This window comes from Drosophila albomicans, chromosome 3, assembly GCF_009650485.2.
Source record: "Drosophila albomicans strain 15112-1751.03 chromosome 3, ASM965048v2, whole genome shotgun sequence".
Classification (NCBI taxonomy): Eukaryota; Metazoa; Arthropoda; class Insecta; order Diptera; family Drosophilidae; genus Drosophila; species Drosophila albomicans.
In genome coordinates, this window is record NC_047629.2 from 22618354 (window position 1) to 22637500 (window position 19147).

General features: G+C 41.5%; 5 protein-coding genes across 6 annotated transcripts in view; 3 read left to right on the forward strand and 2 right to left on the reverse strand.

Annotated features, from left to right (window-relative positions):
• Positions 1 to 669: 669 nt before the first annotated feature.
• On the forward strand, positions 670 to 16187 carry LOC117569301 (uncharacterized protein DDB_G0284459). Of its 2 annotated transcripts, none has more exons than XM_034250413.2 (3): positions 670 to 1176; positions 1242 to 2951; positions 15942 to 16187. In XM_034250413.2, exons 1-2 carry the CDS (start codon positions 1131 to 1133, stop codon positions 2801 to 2803), a joined length of 1608 nt encoding a protein of 535 aa, XP_034106304.1. In that variant the 5' UTR covers positions 670 to 1130; the 3' UTR covers positions 2804 to 2951; positions 15942 to 16187. The 2 variants fall into 2 exon arrangements, with proteins under 2 accessions (XP_034106304.1, XP_051860853.1); XM_052004893.1 differs by lacking the exon at positions 15942 to 16187 and adding an exon at positions 3020 to 3119.
• LOC117568689 (uncharacterized) lies at positions 3558 to 5176 on the reverse strand. Its single transcript, XM_034249499.1, has one exon. It carries the CDS (start codon positions 4602 to 4604, stop codon positions 4038 to 4040), a length of 567 nt encoding a protein of 188 aa, XP_034105390.1. The 5' UTR covers positions 4605 to 5176; the 3' UTR covers positions 3558 to 4037.
• LOC127565384 (YLP motif-containing protein 1-like) lies at positions 13784 to 14770 on the reverse strand. The gene has a single exon (XM_052003535.1). The coding sequence runs from the start codon at positions 14768 to 14770 to the stop codon at positions 13784 to 13786; it is 987 nt and encodes a 328-aa protein (XP_051859495.1).
• A 72-nt stretch (positions 16188 to 16259) lies between the features above and the next one.
• On the forward strand, positions 16260 to 16793 carry LOC127565385 (uncharacterized). Its single transcript, XM_052003536.1, has one exon. It carries the CDS (start codon positions 16260 to 16262, stop codon positions 16791 to 16793), a length of 534 nt encoding a protein of 177 aa, XP_051859496.1.
• Positions 16794 to 18992: 2199 nt separating this feature from the next.
• The window catches only part of LOC127565386 (nematocyst expressed protein 4), a 762-nt gene continuing 607 nt past the window's right edge, over positions 18993 to 19147 (forward strand). The window contains exon 1 of the mRNA XM_052003537.1: positions 18993 to 19147. This exon is cut by the window's right edge and continues 212 nt beyond it. Within this exon, the coding sequence (XP_051859497.1) occupies positions 18993 to 19147 (155 nt within the window).

Genomic DNA, 19147 nt, shown 5'->3' on the forward strand with positions numbered 1-19147 from the left:
TGTGTGTATGTTTGCTTGTCAGACTGTCCAACTGTCCTCCCGCTTGTCATTTTCGTCTTTCTTTTTTGCACTCTCTTTTTTCATTTTGTGTGTTATTTGCATTATGCCTCTGCATTCATTGGAGCCGCTATTGTTCGCATGTAGATTTGGCCGCATTGCTTCACTGTTTACGGTTCGAAGCACTAAATGTCAACAGTTTTCATAAATCTTGCACAGTAGACATCATCGTAGTCATCAGCGCTGGACTGGACCGTGAGCCCTGCTTGCACTTGCCACAAGATACAGTTATCTTAAGTGCTCTAAGTGCAAGCTGTCACTCGCCGTGTTCCCCTGCTACTGCTGCTGCCCAGTTCTTCATTTCATTAGTTTCTTTTGTTTGCCGTTCGCTCAACTGCTTTTGACATTTTCGCAAAGATAAATAAAATTCCCAAATGCCCGAAAATTGAATTCGGGGAATTGGGATGGAGGGGAACGAAACACAAACAAATGCAATTTATTTTTGACATTTGTGATTAAGTATATAAGTAATGTCTATGGAGGTGGTATTTTTTACTTTCCTTTTGGTATTAATTATCGATATTACTATCGATATTCATATGCAAATTGGCGACAATCGACTTTCACCTCGCGTCATCGCGTGTGTCACTTTATTAAGTTTTCAAGCAACGCCATCGCGTAAAAATGAAATTGGTCAAGGCTCTGACAGGTCAGCGTGTCAAAGCGGCAACTAAACGACAGGCCCATCATCTTGTCTTGACCATAACAATCAAGTTTTATGGCATAGCATTAGCAAACAGCAACAATAACAATATTCGAACCCAAACAGATCCCATTCCGATCCATTGTGTTGACAGACAGGGTAAAAAACAGAAAAGTGCCGTTGTCTGAGCCAATTGGGAAACCAGTTTTTGCTTTTTTGGCAATTCAAGTTGATTTTCACATTCTTAGAACATTTGCGAATGAATGTGAATGGTTAATGCAAATTAGACAGCAGCCAAAACTTGATCTTCACAGCTTCATGTCTTAGTCTGACCCAAATTCAGAGGTGATAAAATTGCGTGAGTGTCGCACAATCGGTTTAGTCGTTGACGGAACGGACGGGAACGGAACGCCCAAATTATGCTAAAGTCATGTGGCTGCCGGCAGTAAAGATATTGATAATCATCGCCTTGGCATGTAAAGCAACTAACGTTAATGTTAATTTACTCCACTGACTAAATCCCAACGGAATTCTCTTGTAGCTCAACCACCTGCTGTTGTCCATGGAGCACGCAAGCACTGGAAGCGAGCGCCAGTTCATGGCGTATTCAACGTTGATGTTTATGCGTACAACAAACCGCTGTCCAATTTGGTAGGCAAGCAGACGATAGCTGAACCTGGCCAGGCGCTGCCCATGGGTCAACTGCTGGAGCAACTCTCGCATATCAGTCGTCGTGAATTGACAGTGGCGAAATCTCATTACCGTAACCTCGACACCGATAATTACATGGCGAGTTACCCAGAAGTTGCCTCAGCTAATGCAACCGCAGATGCAGAACAGATAATTACGCAGCGAAAACAATCGAACGAGGATCTTAAACTAACCGAAACAACTGCAACTGCAACCAGCAATAGCGAGCCAATAAACAGTCAATTAGCCGAGCAGCAAATGAATTCCAGTTTGAAAAACTCGCATGCAATGCGTAATTTATACTCGCATGAGTTCCATGTGCAGCACATGGGCAAACGGAAGATTGTGCTGCTCAACACGCTCAGCAAGAATGCCAGCCAGCAACAGGATCGTAAACCAGACAGTGCAGAAGTTATTGCGCAGCAAACGCAGCCATTGAATTTGAAATTGGCAATGCCAACACTCGAGGAGAACGAGAAGCAAGAAAAACAGGAACAGGACCACACAACAACGCCGAAAATGATCGAAAATTTGAGCACAGCAGAGATGCTAGTCAAGCCGGACTCTGAGCACTCTCAAGCAATTAGCACATTAGATGAAATGGAAAGCATGAGCAGAGAGTCGACAACTGAGCAGCCTAATAAGAGCAATGCCAATGATGGCACTGCTGGCATTGATGACAGCAAACATGGAGCAAAGGATGCGAACAATATGACGACAATTGAAGCAGCTAATACAGCTAATGCATATGACAAGGAGCAACTGATGCCGAAGCCAGAGTTGCAGGTCGAGAATGAGGCTGAGACTGATGCTGATGGTGATGCTGATGCCACGAAGAAGAATGACAGTCGGCATGACAATGATGGACAAGCAAATGGCATCAATGCTGTGCTTCAACTCGAGTCGATGCCACGACCAGTTGCTGCTGTAGATAAGCCTCTCACTATTCCCAAGTCCAGGCGAAAGCAAACAAAACCAAAAACAAAGAAGAGACCCAATGAAATTGATACAAAGCCGACGACTTCGAGTAGCAGCAGCAGCAGCAGCAGTGGCAGCAGAATCAGACCGAGCTCTGGAGCAATGCTGATGGTTGGGACAGCAAATGTCAAGGCGCCAGTGAAAGTATCACCGGAAATCAGCACAACGACGACGAGCACACACGCCCCCGGCACGAAAAAGAGTAAGGGAAAGGGGAAGGGCAAGCGGAGGAAGGGTTCACAACGTCGACCCAGTGGCAGTCAGCAGGAGTTGGAGCAGGAAATCGAAACTACGACAAATTGGTGGCAGATACTACCATATGCGGAAATTAGAAAATTTTTGAATACGATTTATGATAGCATCACCGAGGATGACGATGACCGTCGCCTTGGTCGTCATCATCATGATAATGATCATCCAGCCCAACGGATATGACTGTGCAACCAGTTCAATTGTCAGGTTTTGAGAACAGCGGGGAACGGCAACAACAAAACTGATGTCCAGCGAGCGTTGAATTGAATTTCCGTTCAAATGAGCCCAGTTTGCTGTCCAGTTGTATGTTAGCTGTTTGGTAGGGATCGGGGTAAGTTTTTAGTGTTGATTACAACTACCAACTAAGTTAGTGGATCTAAACTTCATTTTTATGCTCAGCACTTGGTCATAAAAAATAAAATATAATCGTAAAATGCCGAGCGAAAGTTGGAGAAGTTCCTGCTCAACTTGGGCAATTTCACATTTTGTATTCACTTGTAACCATTTCGAAATGAATACTTTGGAAATGAATGGCGCGCCTGGGATTGTAACTGATGCAAGAAAGAACTGATTTGTCCTACTTGATTGTTGGCTTATCCTGGTTAGTTTTTAGGCAACTTTCTCTTAACCTATCCCTTTACTTTTGAAATAATTCTTGCCAATTCATTCGATTGAGAATGAATAATTATGACACGGATTCTCTTCCGCGTGAATAACTGTCACTGTTAACAATGAATAATGAATGCTCTTCTCTCACTTTCTACGAATTCTTAAGTATGCAAATGCGCTAAGTAAGAATTAATCTATTCTTAATGCCTTCAATTGTCACTCACCTGTCTCTCAATACTAAATTCTCCCCCCGTCGAGTTCATCGAGAAATCGAAAGCTCAGTTCATTCAGAAAGTCAACGAATGACTTAATTAAATACGTTCTGGCATTTAAAAGGCAATTTATTAATATTTAAGTAAACAAATAGAAGATGAGCATAATGACGGCTTAGTTCACACCAAATGAAATGTGTTTAGACAGCTTATCGAAGAGGTGACAGAGACGCATAAGGGGAAGGGGACACGCGACGATGCGGTCACAGGTTAAAGTTGAAAGCGGTCCAACGGCTTCTAGTTCTGACTTCCAGTTTGGACGGCCGACAGCAGACAGCGCTCAGCATGGCGTGAATTGGACATTAATGAGATAATAGTCTTATTTATTGTTCGATAACCTGTAAGGCAGTTTTGTTGGTCTGGCCTAAAGCGCCAGAACAGCATCCAAGACGTTAAATAAGTCAAATGGGAAACTATCATGAATCTTGAGCCATTTAAGACTTCTTGGGATTTTGTTCTTTGTCGTTTTATTTGTTGTCTTCATTTATTGAATTTAAGCAGCAAAGCGGAACTTTTCAACTTGTCTATCGCTTTGTTTACATAACCGTTTTGAAGTTGGCCAACAGCTTTCGCCGTCGTCGTCGCCGTCTCCGTTGTCGTTGCCGTTGTGACTTGCCCAACTTTGTCCAGCTCTGTTGTCGCTCCACCTGCGCATAGATAAGTAATTTGTGGCTCTGATCGCTGCCAGGCACCGTAAAGATTACGGGAATGGGTTTAGTCTCAACTGGCGGTGAACTAGTTGTGGATGTTGTGCTTGAAGTCGATGGACTTGTGGTTGTACTTGTACTGTTTGTGATGTTGTTGTCTTGTGGCAGTTGGACGCTGAATGCGTGCCCCTCGTACAGATGAAGTTGCCAATCGCACAGCTCTGGCGTTAGCTTGCAACGTGCTGTGGCATTGTCAGCGATTAGCGCCACTTGGGCGTGGCTTAATTTGGGTATATGCTGCAGTGTCTCATCGAGTGTGGCGTCCACACGTACAACTGACCAGGCTAAGACCATCGCTGGCAGTAACAACAGCATCCGCAATCCATCGCACATTGCCATAGCGACACCTTGTGAGCTAAGTACCTGCTGCTCTTGAGTTACGATTGCGACTGGCATTTGGCTTTCAAGTCAGCTGAACTCAAACCCGTTTTTTGCTTTGACATGTCAAAGACAAACACAAAGACAATGGCCATGGCAATGACAATGACAACCGAATTTATGCTGATGCCCTGAACCCTTTCGCTTCACCAGAGGCGCCCACTCTTGCTACCTGGCAATTACGTAACAACATCTCTGCGATTGAGATTTGATTTTATAGAGTTTGTCAGCTCTCCTTCTTGGGTGAGCTCACTTCTGGCTGGTTTCAGTCGAGAGTTTCTTGGAATCATTAGAAAGTTAATCGGTTAAAAGATATAGAAAAAGTTGGGCTTCGCTCTGGTTGTCAGATTTGATTTCTATCAGAAATCTATTTCACCGAATTCCAAAAGATCTTAGTCATAGCCTTCCGCTCTTAATTTGGAGCTGTAGATACTCGAAGAATAATAAGTAAGTTTTGCAATGCAACGTATAATGTATCATAAAAGCACTTTAGGATGATTTTGTTTCCCATGAGTAATGCCTTACTCAGCAAATGCGAAACAATTTAATAAAGTAAAATGTAAAGATGTAAACTTGGCTTTTAAAATTAATTTCTGTCATGTTTCGCAGACTACTTCTTTTCAATCACAACAATATTCCACAGATACTTTATTGAATTATTTTCAACGCATAGAACTAATAATACGAAGGACGCTTTCTCGTTTCTTTTCTTAAAGTCCTGTAGAACTGATTGCCACTTCGCTTCCGTTGATTATAAGGTCTTAATGTAGGTTTGTAGATGTTTGGCTTTTTGACTGTTTTGGCAATTGCTCTGGGCGATATCAACAAGAAAGGATTACCATTGCCATCAGTGAGTTCCACGTACTGTGCATCCTCCGGCTGTGTGCATAGCTTTGGAAAGTTGTAGCACAATGAGTTCATAGACTTTGGTGGCGACTTGATGGACAACTGCTGAGCGGGACTTAAAATGTCTTCAGAGTCACTTGAGACGATGATAGAAGGCTCACTGCTTGCGCTGGGAAATGATGGTGTGGTAGTGGCTGTTGGGATGGTTGTTGTTGTGTCGGAAGAAACTGTGGTTGTCTCTGGTTGCGGTGTTGTAGTAGTAGCATTGTTTGAGTCCACAGATGATGCAGTTGTGGCTGCAGTTGTAGAAGCAGTTGTGGCAATTGTTGTTGTGGCTGCTGTTGTTGTGGTTGCAGCTGTTGTGGCAACTGTGGTTGTGGCGGCAGTGGTTGTGGTTGTTCTCCTCGTTGTGGTTGTTCTTCTGGTGGGTCTGCGCGAAGGTCTTGGTCTAGGGGGAGGAGGTGGCGGCGGAAGCACATACTCCACGTACGGCGGATTGTGATAATAATAATTCTCCCAATAATCATTGTAATAGTTGTCCAAAGCAGCAACATCAACTTTTTTTTTCCTCTCAGTCTTTTGCTTTTTATGCGGAGCGTGCAATGCATTCGTTATCCTGGAGTAAATATCGGTTATATCCCACACAGGAATATGTAGTCTCATCTGACCAATATCGCCTGGTGACTGACTCCATGTTGACCCTGCGAGCAATAGCCAAATGCAGACGCGACTTATAAACATTACGGATTCGAATTTTTCGGTAAATTTTACATCACTTTACGGGCACGCGTCTTGGTCGGAACTTAGGAGAGATTGGCAAAGTCCAAGTGCTTTTATATAGACATCAGTTGGGGCTAATCTCGCAATAAAACTAATAAAGCTATCCATTCTAATATTGATGATTAATGGTTGCCTAAAGCGTTAATTCACATTCAATAGCATAAAACTACGCAGCTTTAGATGAAACAATACCTGGCTATTATCACTTCTTTAACTTGCTTTTCATCACTTTTAATATTGTTATTGTGGATTAAGAAAATGTTTCTATAGATTTTACTTTCATTCAAGAAGTGTTTTTAAAAGGCAGCTTTTGAATATCATTACATTAATCTTTAGAAGATTAGTCTTTAAAATGTACAAAATTTGAAATTTATTAAATTTTATAACGTTTGGAGTACTGAAACTTGTACTAATTTTTTTTGTATTTAATCCCATAATTTAAATTTTTAGAAAGTAAATTCAATAAACAAGTAAAAATAAAGATAACTGTTTTTTATCCTTTTGATGATTTCTTCTATTTTTTTTTTGATCCATATTATGAATACCCCTATAGTTCTCAATATTTGTGGGCTAGTAGTAATTAAATATTATCTGAATTGCGATAAACAGGAACAAAACCTGTCTGACGTCTTTAATTTTTTTGTCTTTCTTTGCACGCTCCAATTTGGTTTTAGCATGAATAACTTTCTAGACTAATGACCTACAGATGCAGCACGAGTTTTGCGAAAACTAACTCGCTTTTGGGTACAATGAAATCGATCCAAATGCAGAAATAAGAAAAGGTGACACTGATAAAGAATAAATTATCACTACGATTAGCTTTAGAAAATATTTTGATTTTTTCTCATTGTGTTTTAATGAATAATTTAGATAAGGATTTTAAATAGCCACATTAATAAAATCACTTTTAAAAGCAAAGTACCTTCAATAATAATATTTCGTTCTTAAAGACTTAGAAATCAGTCGGTTAGTTTATAAGATTTGTGTTTTGTTCACAGACCTGTGAATTTAGTAGACATAACAGTGTCAATGGATTCGGAGTAGAGACAAGAGATAATCTTTGAATAAAATTTTGATTCGATGTCCGATTTCTTGTCAGAGTAGAAACTGTTGTGACCTCTGGTTTCGTTGGTGTCTCAGTTGATGACTCAGTTGTCGTCTCATTTGGTGGTGTTGTTGGCTGCGGCCGTGTGGGATGTGATGGTTTTGACGGTCTTGGTGGTCTTATTGGTCTTACAGGGTTGATGGGATAGTACCATGGTTGCAGGCGGATAATAGTAATAGTATTGTCTATCAATTGCCGGCCTTGGAATGAAAAGACCTTTTGCTTCGTTGATTAGTTGCGCTGTGTCACTAAAATCCAAAATAGGCCCTGTTATTCTGTAGTCTCCAATCTTAAAAGTGATTGCCCATGCTGTGCCTACGGTAAGCAGCAAAATGCTCACTAAACTGGGCAGCATTTTCGCTATGTGTTCAGATCATGGAAACTAGATTATTACTAAATCCATTCTGCCGCATCATGAGATTTTATACGGAGAGCCGCTAAGACAATACCCTCGTTTTCCTTTGCTTAATCATATTAATTAAATTTTTTTGCATTTTATTGTCTTTCCAAATCATACACAAAATTATCGCTTGAATAACTTTCTAATTTAATGAGCTATCAATGCATTCCAAAGTTGTCTACTTCTGACCTCTTTTATGATACAACGAATTCTGATTGTTGTAATAATATGGGTAGCTGGTGTAAGGTGCAACAGGTCGTCGTCTCTGTGGCTGTTTTTGTGGCCGGGGCCGTGCAAGTGGCAAAGGCTGTTGATACCGGTTGAATGTGCTTGGTGCCATTTGCCAGCTCTGTTTGTCGGAGCTGGGCATTATCAATATCAAAGGTCTTCCATCTTTATCAGTTAATCGAACAAACTGTGCATTTGGTGGCAGCGAAATTTGTCCTTGATGACCTTCGACGACACTTGGGTAGTGAACTTCATCTTCGCTCACAGATGCGGGAGCCTGAATTCTTTGATTGTTTCCATTGCTGTTGCTAATCAGTAAGGGATAAGGAACAAACTTTCGTACTGGAACAGTCGTGGTTGGTGTGGTTGACGGGGCCACTGCAGTTGATGTTGAAATATCTGTAGATGTTGGCAACGCTGTGGAAGTTGTAATATCTGACGAAGCTGTCGTAGATTCTGTTGGTAGTGCTGTGGAGGTCGAAACCGTTGTTGAAGCTGTGGTCGACTCTGTTGTTGATGAAGTGGTTGAATCTGTAGTAGAAGATGTTGGTATTGCTGTGGAGGTCGAAACAGTTGTTGAAGCTGTGGTCGACTCTGTTGTTGATGAAGTGGTTGAATCTGTAGTAGAAGATGTTGGTATTGCTGTGGATGTCGAAACAGTTGTTGAAGCTGTGGTCGACTCTGTTGTTGATGAAGTGGTTGAATCTGTAGTAGAAGATGTTGGTATTGCTGTGGATGTCGAAACAGTTGTTGAAGCTGTGGTCGACTCTGTTGTTGAAGATGTGGTTGAATCTGTAGTAGAAGATGTTGGTATTGCTGTGGAGGTCGAAACCGTTGTTGACGATGTGGTTGACTCTGTTGTTGATGAAGTGGTTGAATCTGTAGTAGAAGATGTTGGTATTGCCGTGGAGGTCGAAACCGTTGTTGAAGCTGTGGTTGACTCTGTTGTTGATGAAGTGGTTGAATCTGTAGTAGAAGATGTTGGTATTGCTGTGGATGTCGAAACAGTTGTTGAAGCTGTGGTCGACTCTGTTGTTGATGAAGTGGTTGAATCTGTAGTAGAAGATGTTGGTATTGCTGTGGATGTTGAAACAGTTGTTGAGGCTGTGGTCGACTCTGTTGTTGATGAAGTGGTTGAATCTGTAGTAGAAGATGTTGGTATTGCTGTGGAGGTCGAAACCGTTGTTGACGATGTGGTTGACTCTGTTGTTGATGAAGTGGTTGAATCTGTAGTAGAAGATGTTGGTATTGCTGTGGAGGTCGAAACAGTTGTTGAAGCTGTGGTTGACTCTGTTGTTGAGGAAGTAGTTGAATCTGTGGTAGAAGATGTTGGTATTGCTGTGGAGGTGGTAATTGTTGAAGATGTTGGCAAGGCGGTTGACGTCGAGACCGTTGTTGAAGCTGTTGTCGATTCAGTTGTAGAAGAAGTGGTTGAATCTGTAGTAGAAGATGTTGGCAATGCTGTCGAAGTAGTCACCGTGGGCGAAGATGTTGGCAATGCTGTCGAAGTAGTCACCGTCGGAGACTGTGTTGGCAATGCTGTAGAAGTGGAAACCGTTGTAGCCTCTGTTGTTGTTGTGGTAGATGTCGGTGCTGCGGTTGTTGTGGTAGTTGTGGTCTGTGAGTTGGCATTTTGGGCTTCTAGATAGGCCAGCAAAGCGGCGTAGTACTCGTAGTTTTGCAGGTATTGAGCATAGTTGTAATCATTGTAGTAGGCATTCCATAAGTCGGCTTCATATTGATTATACTGATTAATAGCATTATTGCCGGCTCCATTATTACCGGCCCCATTATTGTTTTGTGCGCTTTGTCCATTCGTTGATTGTCCTGTGAGCTGATTAATAGCATCCCGGATATTAAAAACTGGCAGAGTAAAAGGCCCAACGTTGAGCGTAGAGAACTGAGCCCATGCAGGTGCACAGGCAAAGACAAGTAGGAGCCAGACGCGATTAATTAACATTTCGACGACCTCACGTCAAAGCAACTCGTTAAGAACTGAACCTTCGTGAGGTTAGTGCAAATGGTTTTATATATTTGCAGCTACTTAACTAGTCTGCTAGAGGGAATTGCTAATTTATAGTTTTAACCCAGCAGTCACTGTAGATAGCGGACAGCAAACAGAAGACAGCAGGGCAAATGTAATAAAATGTGAAAAGATCAGAGCATAGCTTTATTATCTTAGGCTATTCGCAAGCAAATACAATGAAGACAAGAGACAAGGAACATTTGAATAATGGCTTTCGATCAGCGTTAACTAGACTTGCTTTCATTCCCATCAAGATGGAATTAGATAACCAGTTTGCTGTCTATTAAAGACGCCGACAATCTGTGGAGCTGGTCGAACCCTTAAAATTTTGTTGGGGTTTCGAACATAATCAACTAGTTGCCGATTGTTATCCAAATCGTATTTGATGCGTGATCCCTTGTTAAAGTCTATGTAATCGTATTCGCCATCATTCTCATCTATGGCCTCGGAGTCTGTTTCATCGGTTTCATCCGTCTGTGCATCCAAGTCTATGGGAGCATCTGGTAATATTGCTGCAATAGTGTTAGGCGCATTGTTGGCCAAAAGCGACTGCACAAAGCTTTGCAAAAACTGTTGACGTATCAAAGCTTCCTGGAGTTGAGCTGCATTTTGTAACGCGTCAGCCAGCAAAATTGGGTCTTGGAATGGTGGGTAATCCTCAAGTGCTTGTCGAAGAGCCAACTCTGACGACCCATTGTTTCCAACGTTGACATTAACTTTCGAAGATCCTAACAGGAACAATAGCGAACGCGTCTCGGGTTTCGCTTCTATGGGCACACTGTTAACGCCCAGCTGAAGACAGGCCGCCAGGGCGACGATCAAAGGCCAATGCAGAGCAGACTTTGGATTCATTTCGCTACGAGTTCGCTAACCAACTAAATGATTCGGCTATGGTTTATGCATATTTAACTAGAGTTCAGACAAAGCTCCGTAGATACTTAATGCAAATGGGTCCGGGTGAGTTTCTATCAAAAAAAAAAAAGAAATGATCAGAGCATAACTTTATTATCTTAGGCTATTGGCAAACAAATACAATGAATACAAGAGACAAGGAACATTTGAATAATGGCATTCGATCAGCATTAACTAGACTTGCTTTCATTCCCATCAAGATGGAATGAGATAACCAATCTGTGAAGCTGGTCGAACCCTTAAAATATTGTTTGTTGTTGGAGCATAATTAAATGCTTGTTCATTATTAACGAAATCGTATTTGATGCGTGAACCCTTATTAAAGTCTATGTAATCGTATTCTCCATCGTTAACGTCAATAGCACCACGATTATTCGACTGTGCAAGCAAATCCAACAGGGCAGCTTCTGATATTGTTGCTCCATTGTCGTCCAGATTGTTGCCTGAAAGCGACTCCGCAAGACTTTGCAGAAACTGTTGACGGATTAAAGCTTCCTCAATCTGAGCGGCATTCTGTGACAATGCGTCAGCCACCAAATTTTGCTGTCGGGTATCGTCGTACTGTTCTTGTTGTCGTCGAAGTGCCGACTCTGTTGAATCGGTGTTTGCCACGTTTACATTCACTTTCGAAGATCCCACTAGGAATACCAAGGGTAAGAGTGAACGCGTCTCTTGTTTTCTTTTCTTTAGAGGCAAGCTGTGGACGCCAAGTTGAAGGCAGGCCAGGGCAACGATCAAAGGCCAAATCAGAGACGTTTTGGGATTCATTTCGCTACAAGTTTGCAAACCAACTAAATGATTCGCCCATGGTTTATGCATATTTAACTAGAGCTCAGCAAAAGCGCTGAAATTATTTAATGCAAATGTATCTGGTTAAATTTCTATCAAAATTTCTCCCCCGGAAAAAAACTGCTTAACAATCGATTCGTAGTCAAAGTCGGAGCATTCATTCAATTTATTGAAAACACTTTTAACTAATTAATAACTAATGCGTTTGGAACGTTGTTGAGATTGTTGCTCTGGCTCTATCCGTTTCTTGTCTTTCTTGCTGTCTTTTTTTTGCTTTGGTTTGCTTTGTGTATCAGCATTCGCTTTGCGCCACAAATCATCACCATCTTCGTAGTCGTCGCCAAAGTCATCGCCCTCGGCGAAATCAGTTCCACTTGGCTCAGCATAATCATCCTCATCGTCGCCATAATCATCTTGGCCATAACTGTTCACATTCTGCTGGCCATAACCATAGCGATGATATTTAGGGGAGTTGTCATATCTCTGTGAAGAATACCTGTTGCGCAACCACTGGCGATAGCCGTCAATATCACTGGAGTAGCGATCCCGGTTGCTGCCACGCCTGCGATATCCTTGGCGGCGACGATTGTTGTAGTCGTTGTACAAGGTGTAGAGTCCTCCATTGTTCTGTAACACGGAGTAGGGCAGCTCCTGAACTCGCAGACCGGGTATATTGTTTAGGTTGTTCAAGCCAATGATCTGTTGTACTCCAGGATATCCATAACCATTGCCAAGACGCGTTCCATAGTTAGCACCAAGCTGGGGAGCATAATTGCCACCATAAATTTGTAATCCATTTACTCCGGTGGGTACCTGACCTGTGATCAAATTGTTTAACGTTGGGGTTCCAGTGCGAGTTATAGTATTTGTAGCTAGGGTGGGCACACCGCCAAAGTATCCAGTGGGCACTTGTGGGGTAACCCTATAGCGGAGGCCATTCTGTAGAAGAGAAGCGGCAAGAGTTTGTGTGAGAAGCGCCTGACGCAGATTGACGGCTTCTGGGGTTGTCCTTGTGTCGGTGGCAGTCTCCAGCGCAGATATCAGTCCGGTCTTGGAAGTCAAATTCAAGAGCTTAGTATAGAGCGGGCTAAGACTAAGGGCATTGTAGAGTCTAGTAAAGTTGACAGTGGGCAACTCAACCACCAGTTTATTGTTCTCCAATTCCCGTGCTTGGAAACCCACCTGGGCTGTTGCCATGGTCGCCAGGACCAGCAGGATCACCAATTCCAGTTGGCGTCCAAACATTTTTGTATATTTCTGTGGCTGTGAACTTTGAAAGAATCTGTTGCGCGTGCGGCAAACTTTCTGTATGTTTACTGACTGAGGTCAGTAAAGAATGAACAGTGGCTTTTATAACATGCTTATAACCCATCTGACCTTCTTTTGTTTATTTTTTCTCAAGACTTCTTCTTTTAGTATTAATATTAATATTCCGATTCGAGCGCAATTTGCATAAATAATTGATGCTTAAATTGAGGCGTCTCCTTCTAAAAATGAAAGTATTTGGCAATAAAAATATAATGCGAAGACGTGTATTCCGATATCATTTGCATTTGGTCATTTGGTCACCTGGTCAAATGGTCAAACTGGTGCTGGTGAAAGGTGAAAAGGACTTACACATTTGCCTAATCTTCTAATCTTGTTTTGGCATTTCTTAATTATGCAATATTTTTGCACACATTCCTGGATAGTTTAGCATATATTTTATGTCATTTTAACAGATAAGAATCGATTTAGCAACTTGGTCAACTTTTCTGTCATTTGCTATGAATCTATTCGCAATTTAAATTTCATTGAGAAGTGTGCAACAAATTACATTTTACAACTTTGAATGTGCTTAACACAGTTTAGCTTTTATTTAAATTGAATAAAAACAATGCATCATAAATATGATAATTTATATGCACGCAGTTCTATTGAATATTTGCCATATCAATTTCATTGCTTTTACCCTAGCCTTTTTCCCCTGAGGCCATCCAAATTAGCCCAACAGAAGCGAATTCTCGTGTGAATGCAGTTCATAAATATCTATTTCAATTATATTTTTGTTTGTTTATTTTTTCATAAAACACACTCAGTTTTTCATTACAAAGTTCATTAAAGTACTTATTTTAAGCCTGTACAGCGTTAGCTTGAGCTTGCGCTTGCGCTTGAACATCGATTGGCAATTGTCCTTGGACGGGGTCAATGGCTAGGTAAACCGTTTGAGGATGCACCCTGGACTTCTTGGATTTCTTGGACTTCCTCTTGGACTTTTGAGAGCGACGCATCTTGATACGCTGATCCGTCTCTTCATTCATATCAATATCGATCAGTTGTTGCGATGGCACATAGTTTGAAAGCAACTGTTGGAATTGAGCCAGAGTAATGGTGCCCTCTTGGTTGTTGGCGTTGTTGTTGACGTTTCCGTTGAATGGTGGATAGGCCACATTGGTGGGCAATGCCTGGTTCTGCAGCTGAGAGAGCTGCTGCAATTGTTGGAACTGTTGAATCTGTTGCAGCTGCGACAGCTGTTGAGGCATAAACTGAGGCTGACCTTGAGGGAACAGCAACTGCGACAGTTGGTTAAGATCATTCAGTTGCGCTTCCTCGACACCACGATTGAGCAGACCTGAGCGGGTTGCAGACACCACTGGCGAGTAGGTGATGTTGATGAATGGCGGGAAACCGCCAAAGCCGCCGAAGCCGGGATTATGATGATGATGTGGCCTGCTGATTATGGGCCTGATGATCGTGGGTGGAATTGGCGGTGGCACTGGCACCGGGAAGGGAATGGGCTGTGGCACGGGATAAGGCGCTGGAGCTGGTGCTGGCGGTGGTGGTGGCGGTGGGGCTGGTACTGGACTTTGGTAGTATGGCAGTGGTGGATACGATGCCTGGGGTGGTTGCGAGATTATGATCGGCTTGGGGTCGTACAGTGGATAGCGCGCTGGCTCCGTCTCTCGGATAATCGAGAAGAGACGTCCCTGTGGCTCAGGCTCCTCATCGTCGAGCTCCTGGGAAGTGGGCAACGCTGTGCGGGCGAAGACCCTCAAGGCCTGCGTTTGCGTTAGGGCACAAAGGCCAAGAAGGAGGAGTATGGAGTTCAAGCGAAGCATTCTCTGATCTATTGAGGAATAAAAGCAACTGATGCACAGCAGATGACAAGAGGCCTTTATATAGATTACAGAACGTTCGGGTCGGGTTCAGTTCCAACTCATTAATAGTAACCATTAGTTATGTAAATGTAGCGTTTTTGTGTTCTGCAGCTCAGAAACATATGTATATACATATTATATCTGTGCATATTATTTGTTGGCCCTAAAATATATGCGCATAATTTGACTGCGTATCACAGGCTGATGTCAAAGTTGATAGTTCCTATTAGGAGATTTGAATTCAATAATTTTTATTTAATTTCATTCAGTTATAGTCGTTAAAATATCTGCATATTTTGAAGATTTGCGTCACACAACGTGTGAATGAAAGTCCCAATCATTTCACTAATTAGGTTTATGGCCCACACGTGATGATCGTTTATACAAAGCGTCGGCGTAGTTGGCTCTATTGTTGATGTAGCTATAGAGACGATAGGACTTCGGTTCAGTCTTGTAGATTGGCACGCGAACTTTACGTGATTCTTGTAAGTCTTCCGCAGTGTAGCGTCCTTCTGTCTGTTGAGGCACATCCAAGTCAACGTCGCCCACATGCACTGGTTCCAATTGAGGATGGAGTATCAACGCCTGTGGCACCTCCTCAAGGTTTCGACCGAAAGTAATAGTTGCCGGTATTCCAAACTGATTGAATATGTTCGATAAGAATGTTTGTAACGGGGTATCAGACGTTGGTTGAGGCTTTATGAGACTTGTTATATTTTTCACAATATCAGTCACATTGATTGTAACGACAACTACGCCATTCGAGTTTGTATATGAGAACTGTTGGCCATTTGCAAGGCCAAGCAAAAGACAACTAAATAGAACCACAAACATTTCGTTTGAAAGTCAACTGAATTCTAAGTATAGTTCTTTCATTGTTCTTCAGCTTATATACCATGGAGAATGCGCTCAAGTAGACCAAAGTAAACTGATTAATTGCTGAACAAGTCTAAGGCATCATGTCAGTCACATGTCACTGTCAGAGTTCAGAGTTTAACAGCTTAACAAGAACCCATTGATCGGTTAGATTAGCAAGACATTAACCTACAACTGAACCACAAACTGATCCGTATCAAAGGGTTGCTCTTCTTCAAGTAATGATATTCATCTTTTTATGCTCTTTTCTTTCCAGTGATTTTGTTTTGTTTCATATTTTATTCATCGTTTGTTGGGCGCGGAATTTAGAGTGTGGTCTAATCTGATGATATTAGTCCAAGTTATTAGCATTCGAATTGTTCTTAACGACGATGACGATGACGATGTTTCTATTCCTAATGCGACAAGAAAATGTCATATTACATTAGGCCTTTTGCGGCATTTTTTTATCTCCAAAATTGGGTTACCATTCGCATAAGTGTGGAATATTTGATCTGCTTTGCTGTATGAATGTATGTATAAATACGTCAGTGGAATATAAGATTCTAATCATTTGGCCTGCAGCGCTTACAAAATGAGCTTGAAATTCGCCTTATGCCTGTGCCTGGCACTCTGGTGTGGCATTGCCGTTGCCATCGAAGGGGAACCAGCCAAGACAAGACATGATGATTACGATGACATCGATGACATCGAAGAAGAGAGCAATACCATTGCACTCGCTTCGGCAATTGAAACTGGTGAAGAAGAGGCGCTGCTGGAAACCGAGACTGCAACTCTGCAAGGTTCATTGCCATACTATTTAAACAATCCATTTATCGGTTATCCGCCCTACTTCTATCCTGGCTATCCACGACCTGGATCACATGGACATCATCACGGTTATCGCCCCTATTCTGGCTGGCCTTATCCCGGTTACTATTCTCCTGGCTATCCTGGCTACTCTGTTTATCCTGGCTATCCTGGTTACCAGTACCCTGGTTATCCCAACTATGGATATCCTTATCCCAATCTTGGCTATCCCTTCCGCGGCAGGGAGTCAACTGAAGATGCGACAAAGATCTGCTCAAAGACTATACTAGGCCTAGGAAGAATTTGCACTACGAAATGATAACAACGAAATCACAAATTTTGAAATAAATCATATTTAAAGACTTAATAGGAGTGTATTGATTTATTGAGCATTCGGATTATTGTAGATTATTAGACTTTGACTTACAAAATTAATCAGTTAATAGTCATAGAAAATAGTGATTTATTAGGAAGCAAGCATTTAAGATTTAAAGTTCAACTTGCTGAGTTTGATATTTATAGCTTGACTAATATGACAAAGATCGACAACTTTAGCTTTCTGTAAGATTAACTGATTTGCATGTTAATGATTCTCCTGACATAGAAGTGTAAATCAACTTGGATGGTTGGTGATTTGATGATTGATCCAAGTGACACTTGACAGCTGTCACTATAAAAACTAAGAACTCGTTGCAGAGTTCAGCAGTTGCAGCAATCGTTCACCCTAAACATGAACTCAACAATTGCGCTTAGCCTGTTATTGGCACTTGGTGTGGTCTTTCCATGGCCAAGGATGAGAACGATGCTGTGGTCTACAAGATGGACGAGAGCAGCATTCAGGCTGCTGCAGCCTACTATGCAAGTCCCAGGAGTATCAAGAGAGTCACTGCTGGCCAAGGAAGACTTATTGGACTCAACTGGGGACAATTGCCCTTAAAGAATTATCTCTTTACAAAAAGCGAACAACATGTAGACAAGGATGGGGAATTCGATTCAGATAGTGACGAATATCCCGATTTCGATCCGGAAACTGATCCAGAGCAACTTCCTCCTCCACCTCCTTTCATTCCCAGTGCTCCTATTTCTGCTTATTCAGCTTATGGCGCCTATGCTGCTTTTCCTTCTCCATATCCCTATAGCAGCTATAGTGGTTTTCCTTCTCCATACCCGGATTTCGTTTACCAAGGTCCGGTTCAAGGAACTAAGTACTACAATCGTTACTATTACGGTGCTCCACGTAAATCTGGAAAGAATGCCAAAAACTGCCGTCAAACCCAAACGAGGGGCAAGACTTGCTATTAAGAGAAGCAACTTTAGAACAATTTGTTAAGCTTGGATAACATTTTAATTATATGTATATACTTTAAAGATCGAGTAATAAATTAAATTATTCAAGAAACGTTTATTCTATTAATTTAACCATTAAGGAAACTACAGCTAAGAGAAAAACAGTGCGAAGACGCGGTAGTATTGTGAAATTATACCAACTTCATATAAGAAAAATACTAAACTAACCCAGAAGATATGCATATTTGGTATATATGCTTACTACAGCATTCTAAATATACCGTATATAATTGATTTCTAAATAACTGTTTGTATCTGGTTACAACAAAATTTACAGGAATCATTAGCACTGTAGTTGTTATTGTGTCATTATATCTACATATGTATATTCTATCCCTTATAGTCTTTGAGGTCCTTGTTTTCATACAGACATCCATTGAAGTTTTAATATTCCATAGTAGTGACGGCGGTTATAAAGAGGGGAAAAATAAACTGGCGCCATCTAGTGCTCATGGCTCACAATATGGTTGAGTATGTAAATGTTTTAATGGGATTAGATAAATATTGATCAATGTTAGTATGTTTGTAAACGATTTCTGGTCTGCAAACTAGTTTTAGCTCCAAACATAAGAACAATAACTTGCTTAACTGGAAACGACATGTGTAAATACTTGCCGATTCTATCTTTGCGATCTTTCTACAAACAAAACTAAACATAATATTAAGAAAACCATTCATCATTTATTGCTCTAAATTAGACAAGAAAAGAAAACACTTTGATGCTATCCATTCACATAATGCTCGATCGATAGCAGAAAACTGTCACATCATCCTGAGACAGATAGTTTTATTTTTATTACCTTGATATAAAATTGATCATTTCGCGAAGAAATAAATTTAATGTTCGATGACACCGATAAAAACGGGTAAAACAGAACGACATTTCGTCGAGTTCTTAGTTGATTTTTTATAGTCTGACTTATTTGCATGCCATCATTGATTGGCATCTTTGTATTCAAATTTTGTATATTTAAGGCGTTGTCTTCACGCTAATCACAGATGGTCTAGCTGACAATATGTGGGTCAGTTTTAATATGTAAACGGATAGATTTGTGAATTGACTTATCTCCCACAAAGACAACAAACCGTATGCAGTCCACAGAGACAAGAAATGCCTATAAATACACAATCCAAAAGAGACATTAATCAGTTCGACACAAACACTCAGAAAATGAGTTCAAAATTTGTTCTCTGCCTATTTGCGGCACTTTGCTGCGGCATTGCCGTGGCCAAGGCGGCTCCAAAGGCCAGCAAGAATGTGCTCATCTACAAGCTGCAGGATGACGACAGCGACGATCAGGAGCTATACGACTCTCAGGCTTACTA